Genomic DNA, 20,800 nt, shown 5'->3' with positions numbered 1-20,800 from the left:
TCTGTATTCAAAAGCACTGTTTTTCATAGCGGGATTTTATGTCACCTATACAGCTTAAGTTATGACAGCCGAATAAAAAATTCTTTGGTTTGCATTTTTTTGGAGCTTGTTTGGGTCTTTTGGAGAGGCGCATTTTGTTTAATAAAATAAGTCAGACTTCTGACGTGAAGTAAAAGCTTGAGATATTTCACACCCTACATTCACACAGGTCTTTACCTCATGATGTATTCGCTGGTAGACTTTTTGTTCATTGTCTAAAACTACAAAAGATTCAGAGGGTGCAGCATCACCATTAAAAATGAAGCTTAAATCCCCTCGTTGGCACTTCATGTCGGTAAAGTCTATGAGAGTTGTGTCCAGCCTATGAAAATAACATCAATACTTTAAAAGAAGTTACCCATAAACAGTCAAACACACTAGTAAGTTCAGTTCGCAAGCAGAAGCTATTTTTTTTTTTCTTTTTCTTCTTCCCAAATCACAGCCAAACACACGAAGGCCCAAGTTTTCATAGAATATTTCATAAGTGAAGCCTGGATGCAGAAATTAAAAAAAAAATGCTATTAACAATTAGTAAGTTTCACATTATAACATCTCTACCATTATAAAGGCATTCCAAACTATTCTTACGCTAACTTCACAGGAAAAGGTGAAGTTTTCTTCAGAAAACTTTATTTCAAAACTGCCAGCCATGAGGAAGTGACAGAATTTATATAGCCAGTATGTGCTACACATTGAGAAATCCAACCACTCCATGTCATCAGCATCCTATTCTACAAGCAGCAGCCACTGATTTGAGTAACAATATTAGGACATGACCCAAATCACGAAGAGGGCTAAGAAAGAGACTCATTTTTTTAATCTGACTTATTTTAGTTGCTATTTCTATTTTTTCCCCTCACCAACACAAAAGAAATGCTTCTGCTGACCTGAATAACTAGAAGACGGAGCCAAGGACAAAGATCTCTCTAGCAATTCATACCCATTATTGCTAGAATATTTACTTCTTTAACAAAGATGGCTAAAGAACCTGAATATAGTCACCACTTCAGCTCTAAGGGGTGATTGCTTAATACTCATCATATATTGGCCTGTGATTTCAAGAAAGAATCTGCAGCTATTTCCACTCAGTGCCAGTCTCGTTAACTCCCAGTCTCGTACAAGCAGAGCACACAGAAATGAGAAGGGAAAAAATGGTCTCAGACTCCCATTTGACCTAAAAAGTCAGTTCACACATCTATGCTAACAGCTTTAATAGAACAAAATTTTCTACAGATTGAATCTTCTGAATCATATTCTTGACTTTTTGTTTGTTTTAAACTTCGGAACCTAAAGACAAAGACAGAAAAGACATTTGAATCCAAAAACCCAAACGAAACCAGTTAAAGAGGTGAGCTTGGAAAGACTCCCGGATATTGAGTTTGTGAATCCGTCACACTAAACATTTTCAAAAGAGAAACAATACCACTTTTTTTACTACATAAACTGGAGCAGCAACATTTCTCCACAAAACACTGAAAGCTCATTTATTTGAAATTGCGTTAAAAATATCAAAGTCCTATTTTTCAACTAATCACTGTCACGTCTGCTAGAAAAAGCCTTATACAGCTGAACTGCTTTTGCTTTATATTTTAAGTGACTCAGGAACTGAAGTTAAATTCAGATCAATAGAGAAAAAAAGACAGTCTGAAGTTCAAGCCACTTCTTGGCTCTAAACGCCAATGTACAAACACAATGCTGTTTCACAAATGTTTGCAGACTCCTCAGAGATTTCTTTCAGACCACACTGGAATCCAGCGTTTTCACTAACATGCAGATATTTACAACTTAGATAACACACAGAGTAAAATCAGTACTTACCTGATATTTATACCTTGTTTGTGTATTTTACATGCATCAGAAGGCAGAATTCGGGAAAGTAAAGGCACTAAAGGTAGGGAGAGAGAATGCAATTAGTACATTGAGGTTCCTCTGCAAAGTATTTCTATTAAAACTACACATCAGTTTGAATCTCGATGTATTTTAATACAAATACAGCATACCCATTTTCCACTCTAATCTCAAAACAAATACAACTGACTAACAGCAGGGTTATTTCGGCAATAGCTGCAAACCTGATCTGTAATTGTACAGACTACTTTTAGCATCAGGACATAATTTAAAATGTCCTCAGCCACAGCTAAATCATTTATAAATTCTAATAACTCGTCTTCTAGCCATTTGAAATTTTAATTCTATGATTTGATCATTTACTTATATATTGTAATGACTGAAAGCCTAGCTACAATTAAAGCAGAACACCCACAAACAGAAAAAAAAACAACAACCCAACGCACTAAGCTTAAAACATCAAGCAAACATTAAACCACCAGTGGAACTGAGAGTCAGTATAGTATTACAAGATGGATGTCTGAGACTGCAGCTGTCCTTATTCTAAAAAGGACCATTTACTTTATAGCAATAAAACCAATTCAACACAATGGCATTTTAACACATTCTTCAAAATGAACTACAAAGAATTAAGACCACCTGTAAAATGTAACTAGCCCAGAGGACCAATAATTAGGACAGAGGCACTGCCCAGAGCACCTTTTTCTCTTCAAGAAAGAGAATATATAGAAAAAACGAAATAATGTAAACAGAGGGACAGTGAGACTCCTGCGGAAGAGGACCCCTAGAAGTTGGCTTTACCTCTGGCATCGCTTTTTCTGTGCGATGTCCGACTGCCACCATCATACTCTGCAAGTCAGGCTGCAGTCTCATCACTAGGCAATGTCTTATCTCACTCCATGCCTAGCTCTGATCTCTGTTTTTACGCTGACTCTTCCATGAAAAAGTCCACTCATTAAATGTGCAGCACACAGTAGGCCACCTAGCAAAATGAGGTGTTTGTTCCGTATCTGTTCAACATTTGATGGCAGCCTGGCTGCTTGTTCCTCCTCTGAATAGTGGAAGAGGCATATAGTGCAGCAAATACTTAAGACTATGCCTCTATGAAAGTATACAAAATTACTAACTTAAATTGCAACCAGTAACAGACAGTATCAATTCCGACATTTTGACATTATTCAGACATGTTGATCATTGTTAATACGTTTTCGCTAGTTTATTTAGATCTTTCTTCTACAGGTAAGAGGAAGTGGAAATTGAGAAAACACTAAACGTTACACAGTCACATAAAAGAACATTAAGGTGAAGCTAGGGTTTGAAGAACCTACCACACAGTTGCGCTTAACTGACAGTCACCGTTCAGAGTACAGGCTGAAATTCAGGAAATTAAATGCCCCAAGTCCAGTTAGTCAACTAAATTGTTCAAATCACTGCTCTGTAGTGACACCAATTGACCAGACAGAGACATTTTAGTATTTTATTCTTCTAATAATCAATTTCTTAAAGTAAACAACAGCTTGTTTCCCCCCTGTATCATGTCATTTTACAGAATAGAATTCAGCTCCTAAAACAAATAAGCAAAAAGAATTCAGCAAAAAAGTTGTCCGTCCCTTCTTTGTAACTTAGATCTCGAGAACTGGATAGTGAACTTTCCAACGTGCAAACCAGAAAAGCATTTAAGCTTGAGAGATCAAGCGTGCTGAAGACTGATTATATTATCTCCCTATGAAAGGAACATGCAATTGCTTACCCCAACTTTGAAAATCCCAGTGAAGCTCTAGATAGAAGTCACCTAGCTGAGATGAAAAGAAGAATATTTTAACAAGCTTTTTAGTCTAAATGACAACTGTAAAATTTGCTGAAAGACAGGCAGAAGTTGTGTTTTGCCAAACAAAGAAAACTTTCTCTAACGGTAGTATTTGAATTTATACTGAACTTAAACATTTCTAACGCTTTAACTGAATCAGTGACGATAAAATTATGTAACTCGTTTGAACTACCCATTTTTAATGAATTTTTTAAAATAATAATTTACACAGCTATTAAGCTGTGGATTATAAAAGATTTATTGTAAATAAGTGTTTAAAAAAAGATCTATGGAGCTCTTTGCTTGCTCTGATTGATCACATCCAACCCCATGGAATTACATGTTCTGGCTTAAATTAATGAGTCAAGTTTCAGCTAGGAGTATACACATACACAAATTTCAATTTGCCTTCTGGAAATATGCTTAAGTCATTATATAAAAATCCCTCTACCTCCATAAACACATGCCAGCCAACTCCTTTAAACTGTATGCAAAGCAAAAGCAAAGTAAGGGGTGACTTGATAAAAATTAGCAAATGTTGGTAATACACTGACGTAGCCACATACTTCCACTCCACGCAAGAAGAAAAACACGCAACCCTAGGCCAGGTCTCACACCAGCAGGAATAAGGAACAGCAGAGCTGTTTTAGTAAGGCTGTGTCTGCTTTCTGTTTGCTCTCACTCAAAAACTGAAAACTTTTCACTTCTAGACAGACAGCAGTTTTAGGTTTTTTTCTTGGATCAATGAAAAACATAGGAACATTGGTAGCGCGTATTCATAGAGTGTATCACTGACACAGTTTAGCTCAACTTTTCAGAGGTATGGATTATTTAACTTAAGATAAATAGTTGGTTTTCTACAAACCCATTCATATTTTACCACTTGACGAGGCCGGAGAAGCTCACCCCACCTAAAGGGAAATAAACACCTAAGGGGAAATAAACACCTGTATAACCACAGTTTTAGCACACTAGCAGCAGTTTGAAACGGAGGAAACTGAGCTTTTCTTCTTGGTTTCCCTAAACTGCAGAATGTTTCACTGTGCTCAGGAAGAATTGGCTGCTGCACGTAGATGGAGAATTAAACCAAAAATCTCTTTCATTACTAAGCAAGAAAAGAAAGTGTCATTCATGACTGGTGACTAAACAAACCCAGTAAATTATTTACCAAACCAAAACATTTAAGAAAGCCTTAAAAATCTAATTAAATACATACAGATTAAAAATACATTCTTTAACTTTTAGACTGCAAAGATGACTACCAGGTCTGCCTTACATAAACCTTTCTATTTGAATTTCAAGAAGTTGAGAAGGAAGTATTACCTTAAAAATACACATCATTCTGTGACCCCTTAAAATGGACACAGTAAGCTGAGATTGCTAGTAAGAGCGAACGAGATTTGTAGAAGCAAGTAAAAAACTTTTTTACAGTTTGCCAGAGCATCCATACTAAGAATGTAAGCCACTGCTTTCCACCACGATCTGTTTTTGTCACAACACAACTGCCTTGAACCTACCTCTTTCAGGGCTTTTAATAATCGAGGTCGCTTTTCTTCAACACTTTCCCTGGACTGCTGTTTAAGCTTCCTTAGGAGTGCTGTAACTAAACAGACATTAACTATAAGGTAAATCTATTCTATTTGTTTGTTAATTACAGGTTAGTGTCATTATTTAACATCTCAAAAAAAGAAAAAACAATGCAAATGTAACATTTCATCAGACTTTGGAGAAATTCTCTTCAAGTTAGAGTAATACTACATAGCCTACTCTGATCACAACAGGAAGAACAGCCTCAATAATTGTTTATAATATAAAGTATACAATTGTGTCATAGAATCATAGAATCATTAAGGTTGGAAAAGACCTCTAGGATCATCCAGTCCAACTGTCAACCCAACACCTCCATGCTACTAAACCATGTCCCAAAGTGCCACGTCTACACGTTTTTTTAACTCCTCCAGGGATGGTGACTCCATCACCTCTCTGAACAGCCTGTTCCAGTGCTTGACCACCCTTTCAGTATAGAATTTTTTCCTAATATCCAATCTAAACCTCTCCTGACGCAACTTGAGGCCATTTCCTCTCATCCTAGAAAGGAAATAAGAGGCCATTTCCTCTCGTCCTAAAGAGGATGTCTAGAGGTCTTTTACATGTGTACTAGTAAACATGTGGGTACACATGTATATTATTGAACACAAGCCTATAGATTGCATAACGTCTACTCCCACTGAGAAAACTCTTTAGTAGTGAGGAGCTGACATGCAGAATGTTGTTAGTATACTACAAACTAGTGCATTCATATATTAATAATGTATTAATATAGATATAATATATAGTGAGTTTTCTGCTACGGGACATGGTAATACCAAATACTATTAACATCCACTAGAGAGTAGCAGTAGAATAATTTTCCCTTTACTACTTCGTATCTAAAGTGAATAAGTAATCACTATATTTGCCTACTGGCCTGTTGAGATGAAACATAAAAGCAATATCCCATAGCCAACTGATATATCAAATATACATATGACCACATGGAGCAGTTCCAATTAGATGTTCCCATACAGCTAAAATCCATTCTGACCTTGTAACTCCAATTTTAAATACAGAATGCTACTTTAGAGCTTTTACAATCACTTTAAGCAAAATCTTAACTCTACCAAGCATTATGTACCCTAATGCAATTTCTTTCTCATCAAGGAAATGGACATGTGTAGAGCTTGTCATATCGTATTTAGATAGAAAAAAGTTCAGCTGATTAAGATAAACTCTTCAGAGAACTAAAATAGGAGTATTATAAAAAACCCTAGCTTGAAAACCTGTTTTCCTGTTCTGAATGAGGCCTCAATTTCTGATCAATTGGGAAGCAGAGGTTCTTACTCATCTGTCTGTCTCCATAGCTGATGGCTTCTGCAAGAGGGCTCCATCCCTGAGCATTTTTCACCTTTACTGGAGCATTATGGGCTAAAAGCAAGTGGGCACATTCTGTAACAAAATAGTAATAATTATTTACAGTAAACATCAAGCATGTAGCAATATCATTCATAATAAAGGAAACAATAATAAAGCAAAAGTAGTAGATATTCAATATATTAAATAGTTTATGAAAATACATTATCTGGATTCTGACTCAAATTTTAAACAAAACACATTTATCTAAGTACTTATAGCACTTCCCTGTTAAATATTAGCACTAAAAACATAATTGGTGATCAACCACCAATTACATAACCAATGTCCCTTCTGCTTCTTATATTTTGCTTTTTATAAAGCTGTATTTCTGTATGGGCATATACACGCCCACAACTATGTAACAAATATTTTTAAAACACTACATCAGCTCTCTCTGCTTAATGCACAAAACCACATACCACGACACACTTCATGGTCTTCCACACAGGGAAGTTGTGCACGGTCTTCCCCCTGTCTATCTCAACCCCCTTCGCCCAAAGGCCAACGGTGAACTGATTTGCTAGAAATGGGCACGGAGACATAGACTTTAGGCAGCTCTCAAGAACATTGCATGTAGGGGGAGCAGAGAGGAAGCTGTGGCACTAACACATCCCCATGTGCTGGAACATCTTGTGGTAACATGGCATCTAGAGCGGGCAAACAAGCACACTCTGACCAACGAAAGCCTCAGAACGTGCATATAACCGGCTGTACAAAAGTAACAGGTATTGTAGGACTAGCAATGTGGGTATCTGGAGCACTGATAACGGAGCACACAACTCACGGTCCTGTGCTCCATCACTTGCAACACGCTACCTTTTTCATCAACAGCATCAGTAACAGCGTGCATCAATGTTATCCCTGGCGCTCTGCATGCACATGCTGTGCCGACCAAGCAACATTAACATCTCATCAAAGCCACACAAGTTCCTAATGGAGTCACAGCTCAATGTGCATTCCCTTCTCTGTCTACGGGTAAAAGATGATGGTGGAATGGGGAACACTCCTTAAAATTAAGGAGACAAGAAAGCTTTCAGTGTTTCCATGTTTTGAATAAGCTGTCCTCATTTGAAACAGTTCTTCAGTTTCTAACTACAGAAAGTTTCCTCACCAAATCTCATTAAAATCAACCTGACCCATCTGCAAATGATAGAGCAGTACCAAGCTGGAGCTGCAGGCTGAAGAATGTCTCATTACAAATAGGATGGGCAGGCATGACGGATAGAGGAACCGCCTGGATTATTCTCCTACTGTAGGCGTTACAGGAAACCATACTAGTCATTCCACATGCAACAATCGTGAGTCACTGGCAAGCACAGTGTTTGGGAAGGAAGAGATACTTCACTGGTGAATATACTGTCTTTTGTGGTAAATAAACAAAAGCCCTGACTACTTTGTCAGCAAACACAGAGAGGTATTTTTATGGTTGCTTATAGTGCCTAACACAATAACAACACTGTACAGTGAGCAGGCAAATACGCTTGCACTTACCAGCCAGATTACATTTTCAGTTAAACAAACAGGATGTAAATTCGCCCTGCGCTTCAGAAAAGACTGGCTATAACGCCACTATATACAGCTGAACAGTCTATATGCATCCCCCCCAGAAAGACAGAAAACTGACCTTCGATAGCAATGAGACAGACTAACAAGGTAGGACAGGACCTGGGGTTCTTGGTGGATCAACGACTACGCAGGAGTCAAAGTCGAAACAGTACAACCAGGTCTTGTGCTGGATGTCACGCGCAAACAGCCCTGCTCTAGGCAAGCTAGACAAAGGCTCACCACAAGCATCCTAAAGGATCTAGGGCTTTACACACAGGATGACTGACTATATGGAAAGAAGCTAAGAGGTGAACTGCAAACTGAAATCTAAAACACGCAGCCAATGAGGAAAGGAGTAGAGGGAAGAAATGCCTCTCCTCTCCTCGCTATACTATACACAAGGATAACTCATATTCAAGCAGTCTGTCAGCACTGAATAGGTTGCTTTTTAACCTGGAGCTGAAACATAAAATAACCAAATTTTTAAGAGAGACTTAGAACAAATATTCAACCATACTGAATTAAAGTTGGTAAACTCTTTTCTACCAGTTTTATAAGAAGAAGCATCTTTGATCAAAATTGTTTGTATTTATGAATGTGGTATGATACTGCTGTAGTCATACGGAAAGTCCCTTCATGACAGCTGATCGCCTTTTAACCAAAAACCCACAACCCCTTCTACACCCAACAGTGCAAAACTCGTAAATATTAACTAATGACCGTGACAAACTACAGCTTGAAACAAACACTGCAATAAGGCACAACAGAAGTCATATACATAGCTGATCTTCTTTGCTTGAAAACACAGAGCAAGTAGTTAGAAAACTAAAATCTACCTTACGAAGAAAAATGCCTTATTTAAGGCTGAGAAATTAAAGGAAGGCTTTTGCCTCCTTTTCCTTCTATTGCTCTAAGCCTCTAGTCTAGGACCCTCACTGGGAAACAGCAGTTCTGACAAAGCACCATTTTTTGCAAGTTCTCCTATCTGTGACTTCTAGCAGGCAGGCACTTGCAAAACATTATTTGCCTCACTGTTGTCTCAAAAAGTTTCGGCATATCTTCTTTTTCTCTTCTTCTCTGTTTTTCTTTTTTTAATTTAAAAAGTATCACAGGCTAGACCAATATTGTCTGAATTCCAGCAAGCTCTACTGTTTATTCTGCTGCATAAGCCACCTCTCTCCCTTCCTCCTTCAAAATTACTTCCCACTCTAACTCTCAATTATCTTAGATCACTTCCTAGGTATTACCAAAACATCCTAAGACAACTTACTGCATTTCCTGCATTCCCCTCTCCAAATCTGCCACGTGTTTCGGTTAACAGCAGCTCTCTCACGGAGCAGTACCAAGTACCAGGCATAGGACTCACATGGCTGAACAAAACCAAGCCATTCTTGTTTCAGTAGTGAAAAAGAATTTTACTGTCATGGAGTCTGAAGAGTCACACTCCAGGTTCTTCCCAGTCTTGAAACATGTCTACTTCTATACTTTCTATTTGAAGTAGAAATTTAAATCCTGTGCCTTGAAATTCTGCTGTAAATAAATCCTCAAAGGATATCTGGAAAGATGAGAGCCAAGGTGAATCAAGAGGCTGCACAGGCCTGGAGGCTGTGCTGGGCCCACGTAGGGCAGTCTTGGCACATGAAGAAACAGCTAGGCAGTGGGGCTGAAATCCCAACCAAGTGAGTGACTACATTTCCACTCACAGAGTTGTTTTATTCTAGAGGATGTTATTCTGATTCACTGCACTGGGAAAAAGCTAAACGGGGTGGTTCAACACCTCTAGTGAGCAGATCAGCAACAAACCCAGTGACACTAATAACCAGAAAAGTGTTGACAAAGAGAAATGGTATAATCACACAAACAGAAACTAATAACCCTTCTGTACCATGAATTAATTGCACACTACAATAGAGATCTGCCTGGATCAAGTCCCCTGCCTACACACACTGAGTATATCCTTCTGCTTCAGCTGCCTGGACACCAAAGGGGAAGCAGGCGTGCATATGCTTGCCTCCACTCCTTGGAGTTGTTTCCCAATCTTCTATGACATTCCAAGTTTCCCAATCTCCTTCTAACTCTGCAAAAAGAGAGGAGCTGGGTCCACCCACTGTGCTTGTTCTAGGCTCATGAAGAGTCCAACTGCTACAACTCCTTTCCACCCTACCCAGCTCCTTGATTTTGGCTTAACGAACAGCTCTGATTTCTTCTCCAACTGTTCTCTTCTAAATCTGCACGGCATCTTCTTTTCAGAAAACCTCCACTTTGACCTAGCTTAAAACACAAGATCACATTCAGGAAAACTGAAAAACCTTTTTTTCCTCTTGCCCCCAAGTCTTCAGGATAATTTAATAGCTAACAAAATTGATGGTTTTACCCACCTTTATGTCCCAACATCACAGCAAGATGTAGAGGAGTGTTTCCTAAAATAAGTAATAGAAATAAAAAGATATTAGATTCAGGGTAACAGAATCCATTGCAATTCTTTCAGGCGTTTGCACATACAACTCAAACGTTACGTGTTAAGAAACTTCAGTTACACGACCTAACCAAGGAACACACTAAAATACACCAGCACAGTTACAGTTTTCTAAGCAAGCATTTGGATTATATTTTTAAAATAAATAAATCTGAAACACATTTCATGGGCCAAAAGAGCTTTTTTTTTAATGACGTCTTGAAACTTGCTCCAGCCAAAGAGGTCCAGTTGTGTCTTCAAGAAAGAGATAATCCAAACCTCTATGCTTATCATGGTCTGAAAAGTCTGATATTTTACAAAGAAGGACATATCTAGGTTAAAAGCTACTCAAAGATATGATACTGCTTAAAATTTTAAGAGTCTATTTTATTAATTTTTCAAAGATTTAGTACAAAATTTTTACTAATACAGTATTGGGCAGATTGTGAAGTAACGGTAACTTCACCACAAAAAAGCCTTTTAGTTATTTTAATGCCTTGTTTCCAAAGAAAGCTTCCGAGATTACTAGCAGATATTACAAACGTGACCCTATTTTCCTGGTGATGCATATGACACATTTTGTACTTCTGTTCTTAAATATGCACTGTACAGTACAGAGTTGTTTTTCTGGATTAATGCTGCTACCAGAATTCCGACACATTTTATTTATGTAGCTTAAAGATGCAAAATTCTTCCATTTAACTGTATTACTCCGTTTATATGTTTAAACATTTTCTTAGTGGAGTTAACAGAAAAATTGCTCGAAAACAAGTTTCTTTTGCAATTATAAAAAATGCACTTGATTTTAGGGTTATTTTACAGTATCATGTTAGCAATAAGTACTTGCTGCATGCAAAGGATGATGTACCTTACATCTAAAAGATGCAATCCAAAACACTGAGAGGTTGCTATACAAAGTAATTGCCAGCATACTATAGTATCATGAAATCTCTGATCAAGATAGGCAAGCAGTCAAAGGCAGAGTTTCTAAGTGGTTTGGAATGAGATATTCAACATGTAGTACAAATTATTCTTGCGGGCCACTAGCAACCTCAGACAGCCACATCCTAGCTCATTATGCACACTCTAACTAAGCTAACCTCAAATTTTCTGTTGACAGATTTTCTAACATCTGTGAGCCAAAACAATTTAGAACACTGGATGCAGCCATTATTTGTTAAGTGACTGAAATAGCAGCGTTACTGAGGAACGAACTTGAGAATGAGCCAAACCATGTACTCAGAAAATTCAAATTATGCAAGCCAGGGGTAAACATTTTCCTTACCTTATCAAGCACTTCAATGGGATATATATATAAAAATAACTCTACACTAAGTTTCCTCTTGCATTGATAAACCTTAAAATTTGAAAAAACACCCCACCTTTCAAATGGTGAATAAAACAGAGTCAGACAGCTCCAGTAGCTATGACAGCTTGGTGTAATGGCAAGAAACAACAAAACGAAAGCTAACCAGGCCCCTGACAGCTTTCTGGAGAACTTTGTTGGATTTCATTCAGCCGATAAGCAGAAAGTGCAATTGTGAGATAACACACATCATTTCAAAACTCCTCTGGGCAAGGTTCTGAGCAACCTGATCTAACTCCGGTGTTATCTCTGCTTTGAGCAGGAGGTTGGACTAGATCACCTCCAGAGAGCTCTTCCAGCATAGATTTTTCTTTGACTCAACGATCGTCTTCACACCAAAAAGTATGCAATTCAAAAATTAGATAGGAAACTTGGATACAGCAGACAAGGGGGAGAGGAAGAGGAGCATGCAGAAAAACAGACAGTACTATAGCCTATAAAGCACAGAAACTAGAATTTATCAATTCCAGAAGAAAAAAATAAAAAGCTATTTATGAGGAAGCTGAAAAAAGGTAACCTCCTGCTTGCTGGTCTTTAGCCAGTAAGTCCCTGGCAAGGAGGAGTCTAAGTTTTAACAAACATCGGCGAGATAAAATAAGAGGTTAGCTGCTGTGCCAACGGGAGAGGAGCCACGCTAACAGGTAAGCCAGGAAAGCACCTCTAGGAAAGGGGGTCAGAAGGAGAGGCAAGGCAAACACATAGAAAAGGGACTTTATGAAACTTAGAAAGAAACACTGCAGTTCCTACCGTTCTGGACTACCTGGCCAGTTAGGCCTTTTTCTCACTGCCCATGATCAACTCCTCTCCACACAACTCTTAACCCGGACCAACCGAGCTCAGTCAGCACAGACACAACAGCGCGTGGCTGCTTTGGAGAGCCGGCTGGAGTGTGGATGGAGCGGTCTAACAACGTGCATGCAGCACACCAAACCCTGTAAGCACCACACTAATCTCACGTACGTTTTTATTCCATCAAAATTCCACTGCTACTTTATAAAAGTACCTCCCTGACCCCCTCTCCAAAGGAAAACAGTCTCAGCAAGAGCTGAGACACAACGCTAGCTCCGGCACAACAAAAAATCAAACCTGGAACAGCATTTTGCACACTTCCATTACTAATCATCCATCTTAAGATCCGATAAACCTGGGGAGGTCTTGATGCTCTTTGGGCCAAACAAAATGGGTTTTATCAGTAGCAGATTTAACGCTGACTTATCAAAATAAGCCATCCAAACTGTGTACGGTTGCATGTCACAAAATGAAGAAATTATGGTGAGGAATCACTCAGCTCATAGAATGCCTCCATGCAATCTTCAGGTTCTTCCCCCCAGCAGGAGAAAGGGAAGAGCTGTTCGAGCAGGAAGACTCCTCTTTTGTCTAATCACAGTCTTAAGCAGAGGTAAGCTTTCGTTCTGCCCACGAAAACTGCGGGAAGACCTTGGAATGCCTTGGAAAACATGAGACCAGCACTGCCACAGTCTCCCATCTAGCAACAACCGCCAACCGTCAATACTGAGCAGCAACAGCAATACTTCGCAGGGTCTGAAGCGGGCAGCAGCCAAAGACTTTTCACACATTTCACCTCAGAAACCTGGCTGGCTGGCAGGCACGACAAGTTAACTTCTACTCCTTTGGGAGAAATGGGATCTGAAAATGTAAACCCAATCCCAGCAGCTGCTGAAACAGAGCCACACTATCATGCTCTTGCTATAGCATTTGGACAATAAAAGTCCCAGACTGATAAATTAATTAGTACCAGTATTTACAGGACTCAACGGGAACCGCTCCACTGGAATTCTATCGCACTGCAACCTCAAGTTCCACCGATCCTAAAATACAAATCATGTTTAGTTGTTTCATCATGGCAAGAACAGCTGCAGCTCCTCTAGAACAGTTACTATCCAGACCATACAGAATAATTCTAGGTAAAAGCAGTCTGATGAAAGAAAAATGGTGAACTTTAACCAATTTTTCCTAGCCAGTGCACAGTGCAACTAAGCATTTCTGCCAGGACAGGCAAGAGGGGGGGAGAGGGCCATTTCACTTCTTTCAGTCGCATGGATGCTTTTAACAGCTTGAGGTTTTCAATGAACCACAGCACAAGCCACAATAGTAAGAGTTAGATTCCAAGACAACAAGCAGCTTTACGCAAGACAGCTGCTGGAGAGCGAGAGAAGGGTGCAGATATACAACTATGTTGTTTACTATGCAAGTGAGCTGTAATAAAAAAGGGCACTGTAAATAATTAAGTGGCTGACTTGTAGTCTTGATGACTTCCATGCAATTTAATCATAATGATAATGTGTTTGACATGACCATTTCTAGACACTGACTAGAACATGAATGGGCACATACTTGAACAGTTGCAATCAAATTCATTCTCTTTTGGCAACAGCTTGATTTGCCATATAAACAAATCTAAAGACAACTTCATCAATATCTATAGCTTTGGGAAATGAGCGTACATGCTTCCCTCCCCAAGTCGTATAGCCTACAAGGCCTTATTCCAAGAAAGCAGTGATACAACGGTGCCTGAAATCCTGCATGCGCACATCCAGGGCATGCAAACAAGAGTTGTTTGCACAAAAACGCACACAAAATATCGTACTTGTCCACACGCGTGTGCATGTGTAGCGCTTAACCTTTCGTTAGGCATCTGTCACACCTACAAGGAAGTAGAGTCTGTTCTCCAAGAGTAATTCAGCAAGAAGATTTGTCTATTCCAGAATATAACATGTTTTTATTCTGAATAAACATTTAAGCTCTTAAATGCATATTATAGTAAAAACAGAAGTAACCTAACAGGTATACATACAAGTTTCTCCCAAGAAACTCACTGTTTTTGGAATAACGATACCGGCCTTCCAATAGGTAATGTTTTTTGAGCTTAATTTAGACAGCGAGGCAGGCTGCACTCAATTTACAGACACAGCCAGCGTTTGTTTTATCAGAACACCAAGAGTTTAACATTCGACAGGACTTGGCTTTTTGCACTTAACTGCACACTAAAAATGGGACTGAATTATAAACAATAACTGTTACTAGAAGTTCTTTTTCCCCTCTGTCACTTCCTTATCATGTACTAGGATTCTTCTGGCTTATTTCTGAGTACAATTGTAAACTGAAGTTATCTACCCCAAATAACTCACAATTCAAATACGTAAACAAGTGACAGATGGATTCAGGCAGAAAGAAAACAATAACAAGGAAATATTAGTCAGGCCTTTGGTATGTCAAGACATCAAGGGTTTTGTTGTTGGGGTTTTTTTGAAAACTTAATAGCAAAGGAACACTTAAAGCAAAAACTTGAAGGAAGATGAGACTGAAATCCCCAAAGCGTTCCTACTGTAAACAGCATTGAGAAAGCAGGAAGATGTTAATTTGAAATTTTTATATATATATGTGCGTGTGTGTATATATATTAAAAAAGGATGGTATCAATGTTTGTGATACACATTGAAGATGATAGTGCAACAAAGATGGAACATGAAGTGCCTTCAAAGTAAAGACATTAAGCTTATGACGATGAGCTATTTGATGAGGAATTGGAGGAGGTGTAGGGGAGAAGTCAGCAGAAGGAATACATCGAGTGAGAAAATTTCTTCCCGAGTCTGTTGCTTTCATTCTACCAGTATTTGCTGCAATGTTTGGAATGAAGATGACAGGATAAATATATCTGTAGCTATATTTATAACAACGTGCTTAGAAAAATGTTATGACAGTTGTAAGAAATACTCCTCCCCGTCTTGATTGAGAAAACTGAGCTGTATGTTACTCTGCATACATTAGTTTGTGTTTCAGAGCGCCTAACGTTATTGTGGACATGGCTTTTAATTTCCAATTACATTATTCTTCCCATGGTACGAATCCCAAAGATTGCTCTACCTTAATGTTCCTTTTAATTTTACATAACACAATTAAGTAAAACAAAGGGAACATTTATCTCTTAATCAGAAAGAGAACGCAACTGTACGCTTTAATCACAACTTCTCCAGACACCACATACGGTATCACTTAGCATTCTCCAGCAGGATCGTGTCACGTTACTCTTGAAATAGGTAGGAAACATAGAGATGGAAACTAACCCTGAAACTTAAGCTGACTTGACAGGCTGATTTATTGTTTAACCACGTAAAACATTCCCCAAATTAAACATACTGTTTTAAAACGTCCCAGCAAGATTTTCAATATTTATGCATTACAGAGTAGCACCAGGATCGTATTTCTACCTCTGCTACTGCCACTCCTATGTCCCAAGCAAGCTTGCAGAGGAGCAGAGAAGATGATTTTGGCTCTTTCAACTCCCAGAAGTAAAGCATTTTAAAAAAAAGTTTTGTTTTGGTTTTTTTTTAGCCTGGGGGAAAATCAAAGATACTTCCACCAGCAGCCAAAGGAACCACTCCCGAGCGCGCTCGCCATCTCCGAAAGCAAACAGGTGACAGTTCAGACGCTTTAAAAAAATAACGTTGGGGTTTTTTAAACGAAGGAGGGTTTTGGACATGAAGCAACGCCGGTACGAGGAAGCTCTCCCAGCATCACGCCCTGACAAGAGCCGGTACCGTGCCCGCTCGTGTTACGAGAACCCCGCGGCCGCACCGCTCCGCGGACCCCAGCACCGCTTCCGCCGCCCGCTGCCCAGGCCCCGGCGGCAATTCCGGGGCGAGACGAGGTCTCAGGCCGAGCAGGAGGGAGGGAAGAGGCTGCGGCTCCCGCGGAGCCCGAGGGAGCTCCCCGCAGCGCGGCGGGCGAGGCGGCCGCCACCTCCCTCCCGCCGGGCACCAGGCCCGCCCCGCGGGCAGCGCCGCGCCGCTCCCCCCCGCCGCCCCGGCTGCTCACCGTGACTGTCCTTCTGGCCGATGCCCTGGGTGCGGATGAGGGCCGAGAGCCGCCTCACGTCCCCCTTGAAGACGCACTCGTGCACGGGGAAGTGCGCCGGGCACTTGTCGGGCTCGGCGGGCGGGCCCGTCCCGCCGGCCGCCGGCCCCCCCTTCAGCGGCAGCCGGTGGTGGTGGTTGCTGAAGATGCGGTGGCCTCCGGCCCGGCCGCCCTTGCCGCTGCTCCCGCGGCCCCCGGTGAAGATGCCTCCGGGCGCGGCGGCCGCCTCTTCCTCGCCGGGCGCCAGCAGGTCCCCGTCCTCCTTGCTGGGCTTGTGGTCCCTGCGCAGCGAGCGCAGCTTCTCTCCGGTCATCGCCAGCGGCGGCCCCGCGGGCGGCGGGGCCCCGCCGGGAAGGCTCGCCGCAGCCGGAGGGTCGATGCGCTCAGAGCCGCGGCGGCGAGTCCCGTCCCGTCGGCATCCCCCGCCAGAAGCACCCGGAGCCCGCCGCGCCGAGGAGCCGCCTGCCCGCCCGCGGGGGCCCGCTCAACGGCGCGACGCCGCCGCCATCTTGGCCGACTGCTCCCGCGAGAGGCGCGGCGCCAGGCGAGACTTCCCCGGGCACCGCGAGACTGCGCGGAGGGCGGGAGGCGGCGGGCTGAGGCGGAGGGCGGGAGGCTGCGCCCGGCTGAGGCGGCGGGCCCCGGTACCGCCCCCCGCTCGGCCCGGCGGGCCCCCTCAGGGCCCGGCGCTTACAGGAGCGGGGCCTCGGCCGGGGCGGGAGCCCGCGGGCAGCCCCTGGCGGCCGCCGCTGAGGCGAAGGCCGAGCCAGCGCTCGGAGCACGGCGGGCAGCCCTGGCCGACGGCTGGGCTGGCTCTTTCGGTTGGGGCTGGGGTGTGTCCTTCACGGGGGTTTATGCACACGCCAGTGTATCTGCGCTAAGAATGCATCTGGCATTTCTAGAGAAACAGCTGCTTCTTACACTGGCAGTAAAGGCCTGCCGTTGTCTCACGGGTATGGGGAGACCAGGCAGCTCGCCATTCTTCCCTTGAGGTGACCGCATTTCACGGAGGGCTGTGCCTTCCTACAGACCTTGCATCCCGTATCTTTGGACCACTATGGCTGCTACAGCACAGGCTCTTGGCTGTTGGGAAGCGCTCCCGGCTACCCAGGCTTATCTCAGCCTGCCGAGGGAGAGAAGCACCGTCTGTGGTGCTGTGTATTGTGAGAGAAGGACCCGGAGCCTCGGTCCGTTGCAAAAATCTGCTGTGATGACTCCTACGGATTCCTCTCGGATTCGTTTGTAAAGAGGCAAGGCGGATCCAGGAGCGTCTTGGTTTGAGGTTTAGTTACGCAACTGTGTAGATGACGGCGTGTGTTCTGCACGTTGCTGCATGCCAGAGGTGTAAACAAACCGCACAACAATGAAATAAATGAGCCAATTCCCCTCGTTTGCTAAGAGAACAGAAGCCCTGGGTTACTTCCCGGGTCACGAAAGGTGAAGGGATTTCTCAACGCGATCTCAAATCGGCACTCCTGCGTCTCCTCTGGCGTGGCTTCCATGAGTCCCCTCGTGAGCCAAGGAAAAGAAACAGGCTGCTAATGCTGTTCTGAACAAAACGTCGCCCAGTCCCTTCACTATTCATCCACCTCCCTCGTTTGTGTGGCTATTTTGTTCACCGAGGGAAAGGGAAATAGAAGGAAAAGACCCAGCGTGATACATGACTGGGAAACAAGAAGTTATCTGGGGAGTGGTGGGACCTGTACAAGTTGTCTTCCTCAAAAGCACGTGCAGGAAAAGGGCAAGACAAGACAGTCATCCTGTCCTTATGTCAGTCCTTGCAGATGCATTATCATCTTATAAAGTAACTGCGTTATGTTCAGAGCTTCCAGGTTTCCCTGCAGGAGCTCCTTCTTTAGCGCTAGTTCTGCAAGTATCTCCTTACAACAGTGGAATGAATCATTTAAAAAATGATGTGTCAAATTCCAGGTAAACTGGATTTTTTACTAATGCTTCCAGGGGAAACAACCTACAAGTTGTCAGGAAGATTAGATCTGCCGTGATAAAAGACCTACCTGTCTGGGTGACCTCTTTCTTTACCCAATTTGCATGATCTCCTCTCATGCTAAGTGGCTAAGAAGAATTCTAGGCAGAGATAGGAACTATGAAATACGATTTCTCCGCCTGCTGTCTTCAGAGTGACAGCACAGCTGCTTCCCGTGCACCTATTTACAATTCTAATAGGGAATTTTAAATAATTCTAGGGAAAAAAGTCGCCTTTGCTGTATACTCCATTGGTCTTTCCGACAAGATTTTTCTGGCTCTTCTTGTTTTCAGAGAAAATTAAAACCCGTTTACAAACAGAATTTGAGAGATTGGCACTGTTAGCAATTCTGATGTCTCTTGTCCATTCTCCAGTGCTGCCCAAGAGGCCGTTTGCCCCGGTGCCATGCTGGAAGCACGTAGGGGCATAGCTAGTCTTGTGGAGGAGATGTACAGCTCAGGTTTTAGCTGATGTCGGAAGCTTCACGTTGCATTTTTAATTACTGGAGGCCAGCTAAGAGGAGACGGAGTCATGAAGTCACTGTTTACCAGCTTATTACGGAGTCCCTTATTCAATCCAGAAATATAACGAATGCATTACTAATGGGAACTGCGCTGTGAAAACTGGCGTTCGTAGTGAATCCAGATGCCTCCCGAGCCAGGACTGCACTGTGTAATTATTCTACACCTACAATTTGTGAGAATGTGTGGGGTTTTTTTACCATCTGACAACAGAACTTTGTCTTGTTTATATTCTCCATCTTCTTAAAGTACTTAAATTGCTCTCTTCCAAGCAGTAGGCCGTTTAGACAAAAGTAGCAGGATCAGATATTGTGGCAATGTGGAACTGCATTTTCTACAGTTTCTGGGCTGTGAGTCTATGGAAACACCACTTACGGAATTCCTCAAGTAGGAAATAAACAGTGGCGGAGTGATTTCTCATGGGTGTATTCCTCCAGGAAGGACGCCGACTTTTTTAGTATATAAAGGAACAGGTCAAAAAATAGCGAGGAATAAAAGACTAAATTTGTACAAACCCCAAAGGTAGGCAGTAAATGAAAATTACATACTGGAAGTGTGCATCTGCCTTTGTTCTGGCTGTAAGTCTAACAGTAACATTTAAACTTATGAAGAGTACCTAACAGAATATTGAAAGCACCCGGCTATAGAGAAATGCTTTCCGGTTGCCTTTTTCCTTGCATCCACAAGGCACCACAAAAACAAACGAGGTCCTGGAGGACAGTGAATGGAATCTGCCAGCTCTGGAGAAGTTACCTTCTGCTTCTCCTGGGCATTCAGAATGACTGGCTTGAGTGACGCTAGAGAGCAATACATTTTTCAAAGTGACAAAGAACATTTAAGGAAATTAAACTTAACAGGAAAAAGTAGGTAAGAAATGTTAAGACATCATAGCCTCAATGGCTTCTGTTCAAGTGGAAGTATTAATTCTCTTTTCTTTTCAGCTGGTGCTGTCCTGAAGCACTTCAGAAATTTTTATATGTCCTTATTAAAAGGGAAAACCACAAGCTATTTACTCAGGTTGCTCAGACTAATCCATGGGACTAGCATCTGCAGAGTTCCTTTTTGTACTTACTCAGGGAAGTGCTTCAGCTGCCAGTTGTGGAGATATGAGGGTGACGATCTGTGTCCGTGAAAGGAGCAATAGCACCAAAGACCTGTATACTTACTTTCGGACAGGGCAACCCCCTCCAGAAATAGCCCCAGAAGACTACTGTGGGCTACACAGATGACCATAACGTGAAACTGGAGGTAGAGGAAGAAATTTTGTATGACAAGGAAATAATTTCATTTGCCCCTTCATCTTCAGCTTGACTATCCTGAATTCCGCAAGACAAATTATTATAAAAAGAAACCAGACCCTTTATGGAACTGCCCGAGGTTGGCTGGCCACCTCAAACTTTGTGACTCG

At 42.0% G+C, this 20,800-nt stretch overlaps 1 protein-coding gene across 1 annotated transcript in view; it reads right to left on the bottom strand.

Annotated features, from left to right (window-relative positions):
* ANKRD13C (ankyrin repeat domain 13C) overlaps positions 1 to 17,457 on the bottom strand; it is a 28,437-nt gene extending 10,980 nt beyond the window's left edge. The window contains exons 1-7 of the mRNA XM_072866956.1: positions 16,849 to 17,457; positions 10,570 to 10,611; positions 6,575 to 6,679; positions 5,212 to 5,297; positions 3,638 to 3,683; positions 1,858 to 1,924; positions 217 to 361 (exon numbers count right to left, since the gene is read on the bottom strand). Of these exons, the coding sequence (XP_072723057.1) occupies positions 217 to 361; positions 1,858 to 1,924; positions 3,638 to 3,683; positions 5,212 to 5,297; positions 6,575 to 6,679; positions 10,570 to 10,611; positions 16,849 to 17,200 (843 nt within the window). The 5' untranslated portion in view covers positions 17,201 to 17,457. The remainder of the gene's footprint in view (positions 1 to 216; positions 362 to 1,857; positions 1,925 to 3,637; positions 3,684 to 5,211; positions 5,298 to 6,574; positions 6,680 to 10,569; positions 10,612 to 16,848) is intronic.
* Positions 17,458 to 20,800: the final 3,343 nt, after the last annotated feature.

The sequence above is a fragment of the Ciconia boyciana genome, chromosome 7 (genome assembly GCF_034638445.1).
Source record: "Ciconia boyciana chromosome 7, ASM3463844v1, whole genome shotgun sequence".
Taxonomy (NCBI): domain Eukaryota; kingdom Metazoa; phylum Chordata; class Aves; order Ciconiiformes; family Ciconiidae; genus Ciconia; species Ciconia boyciana.
The sequence above is the reverse complement of the archived record's forward strand: the minus strand, read 5'-3'. Positions and strand labels throughout refer to the sequence as shown.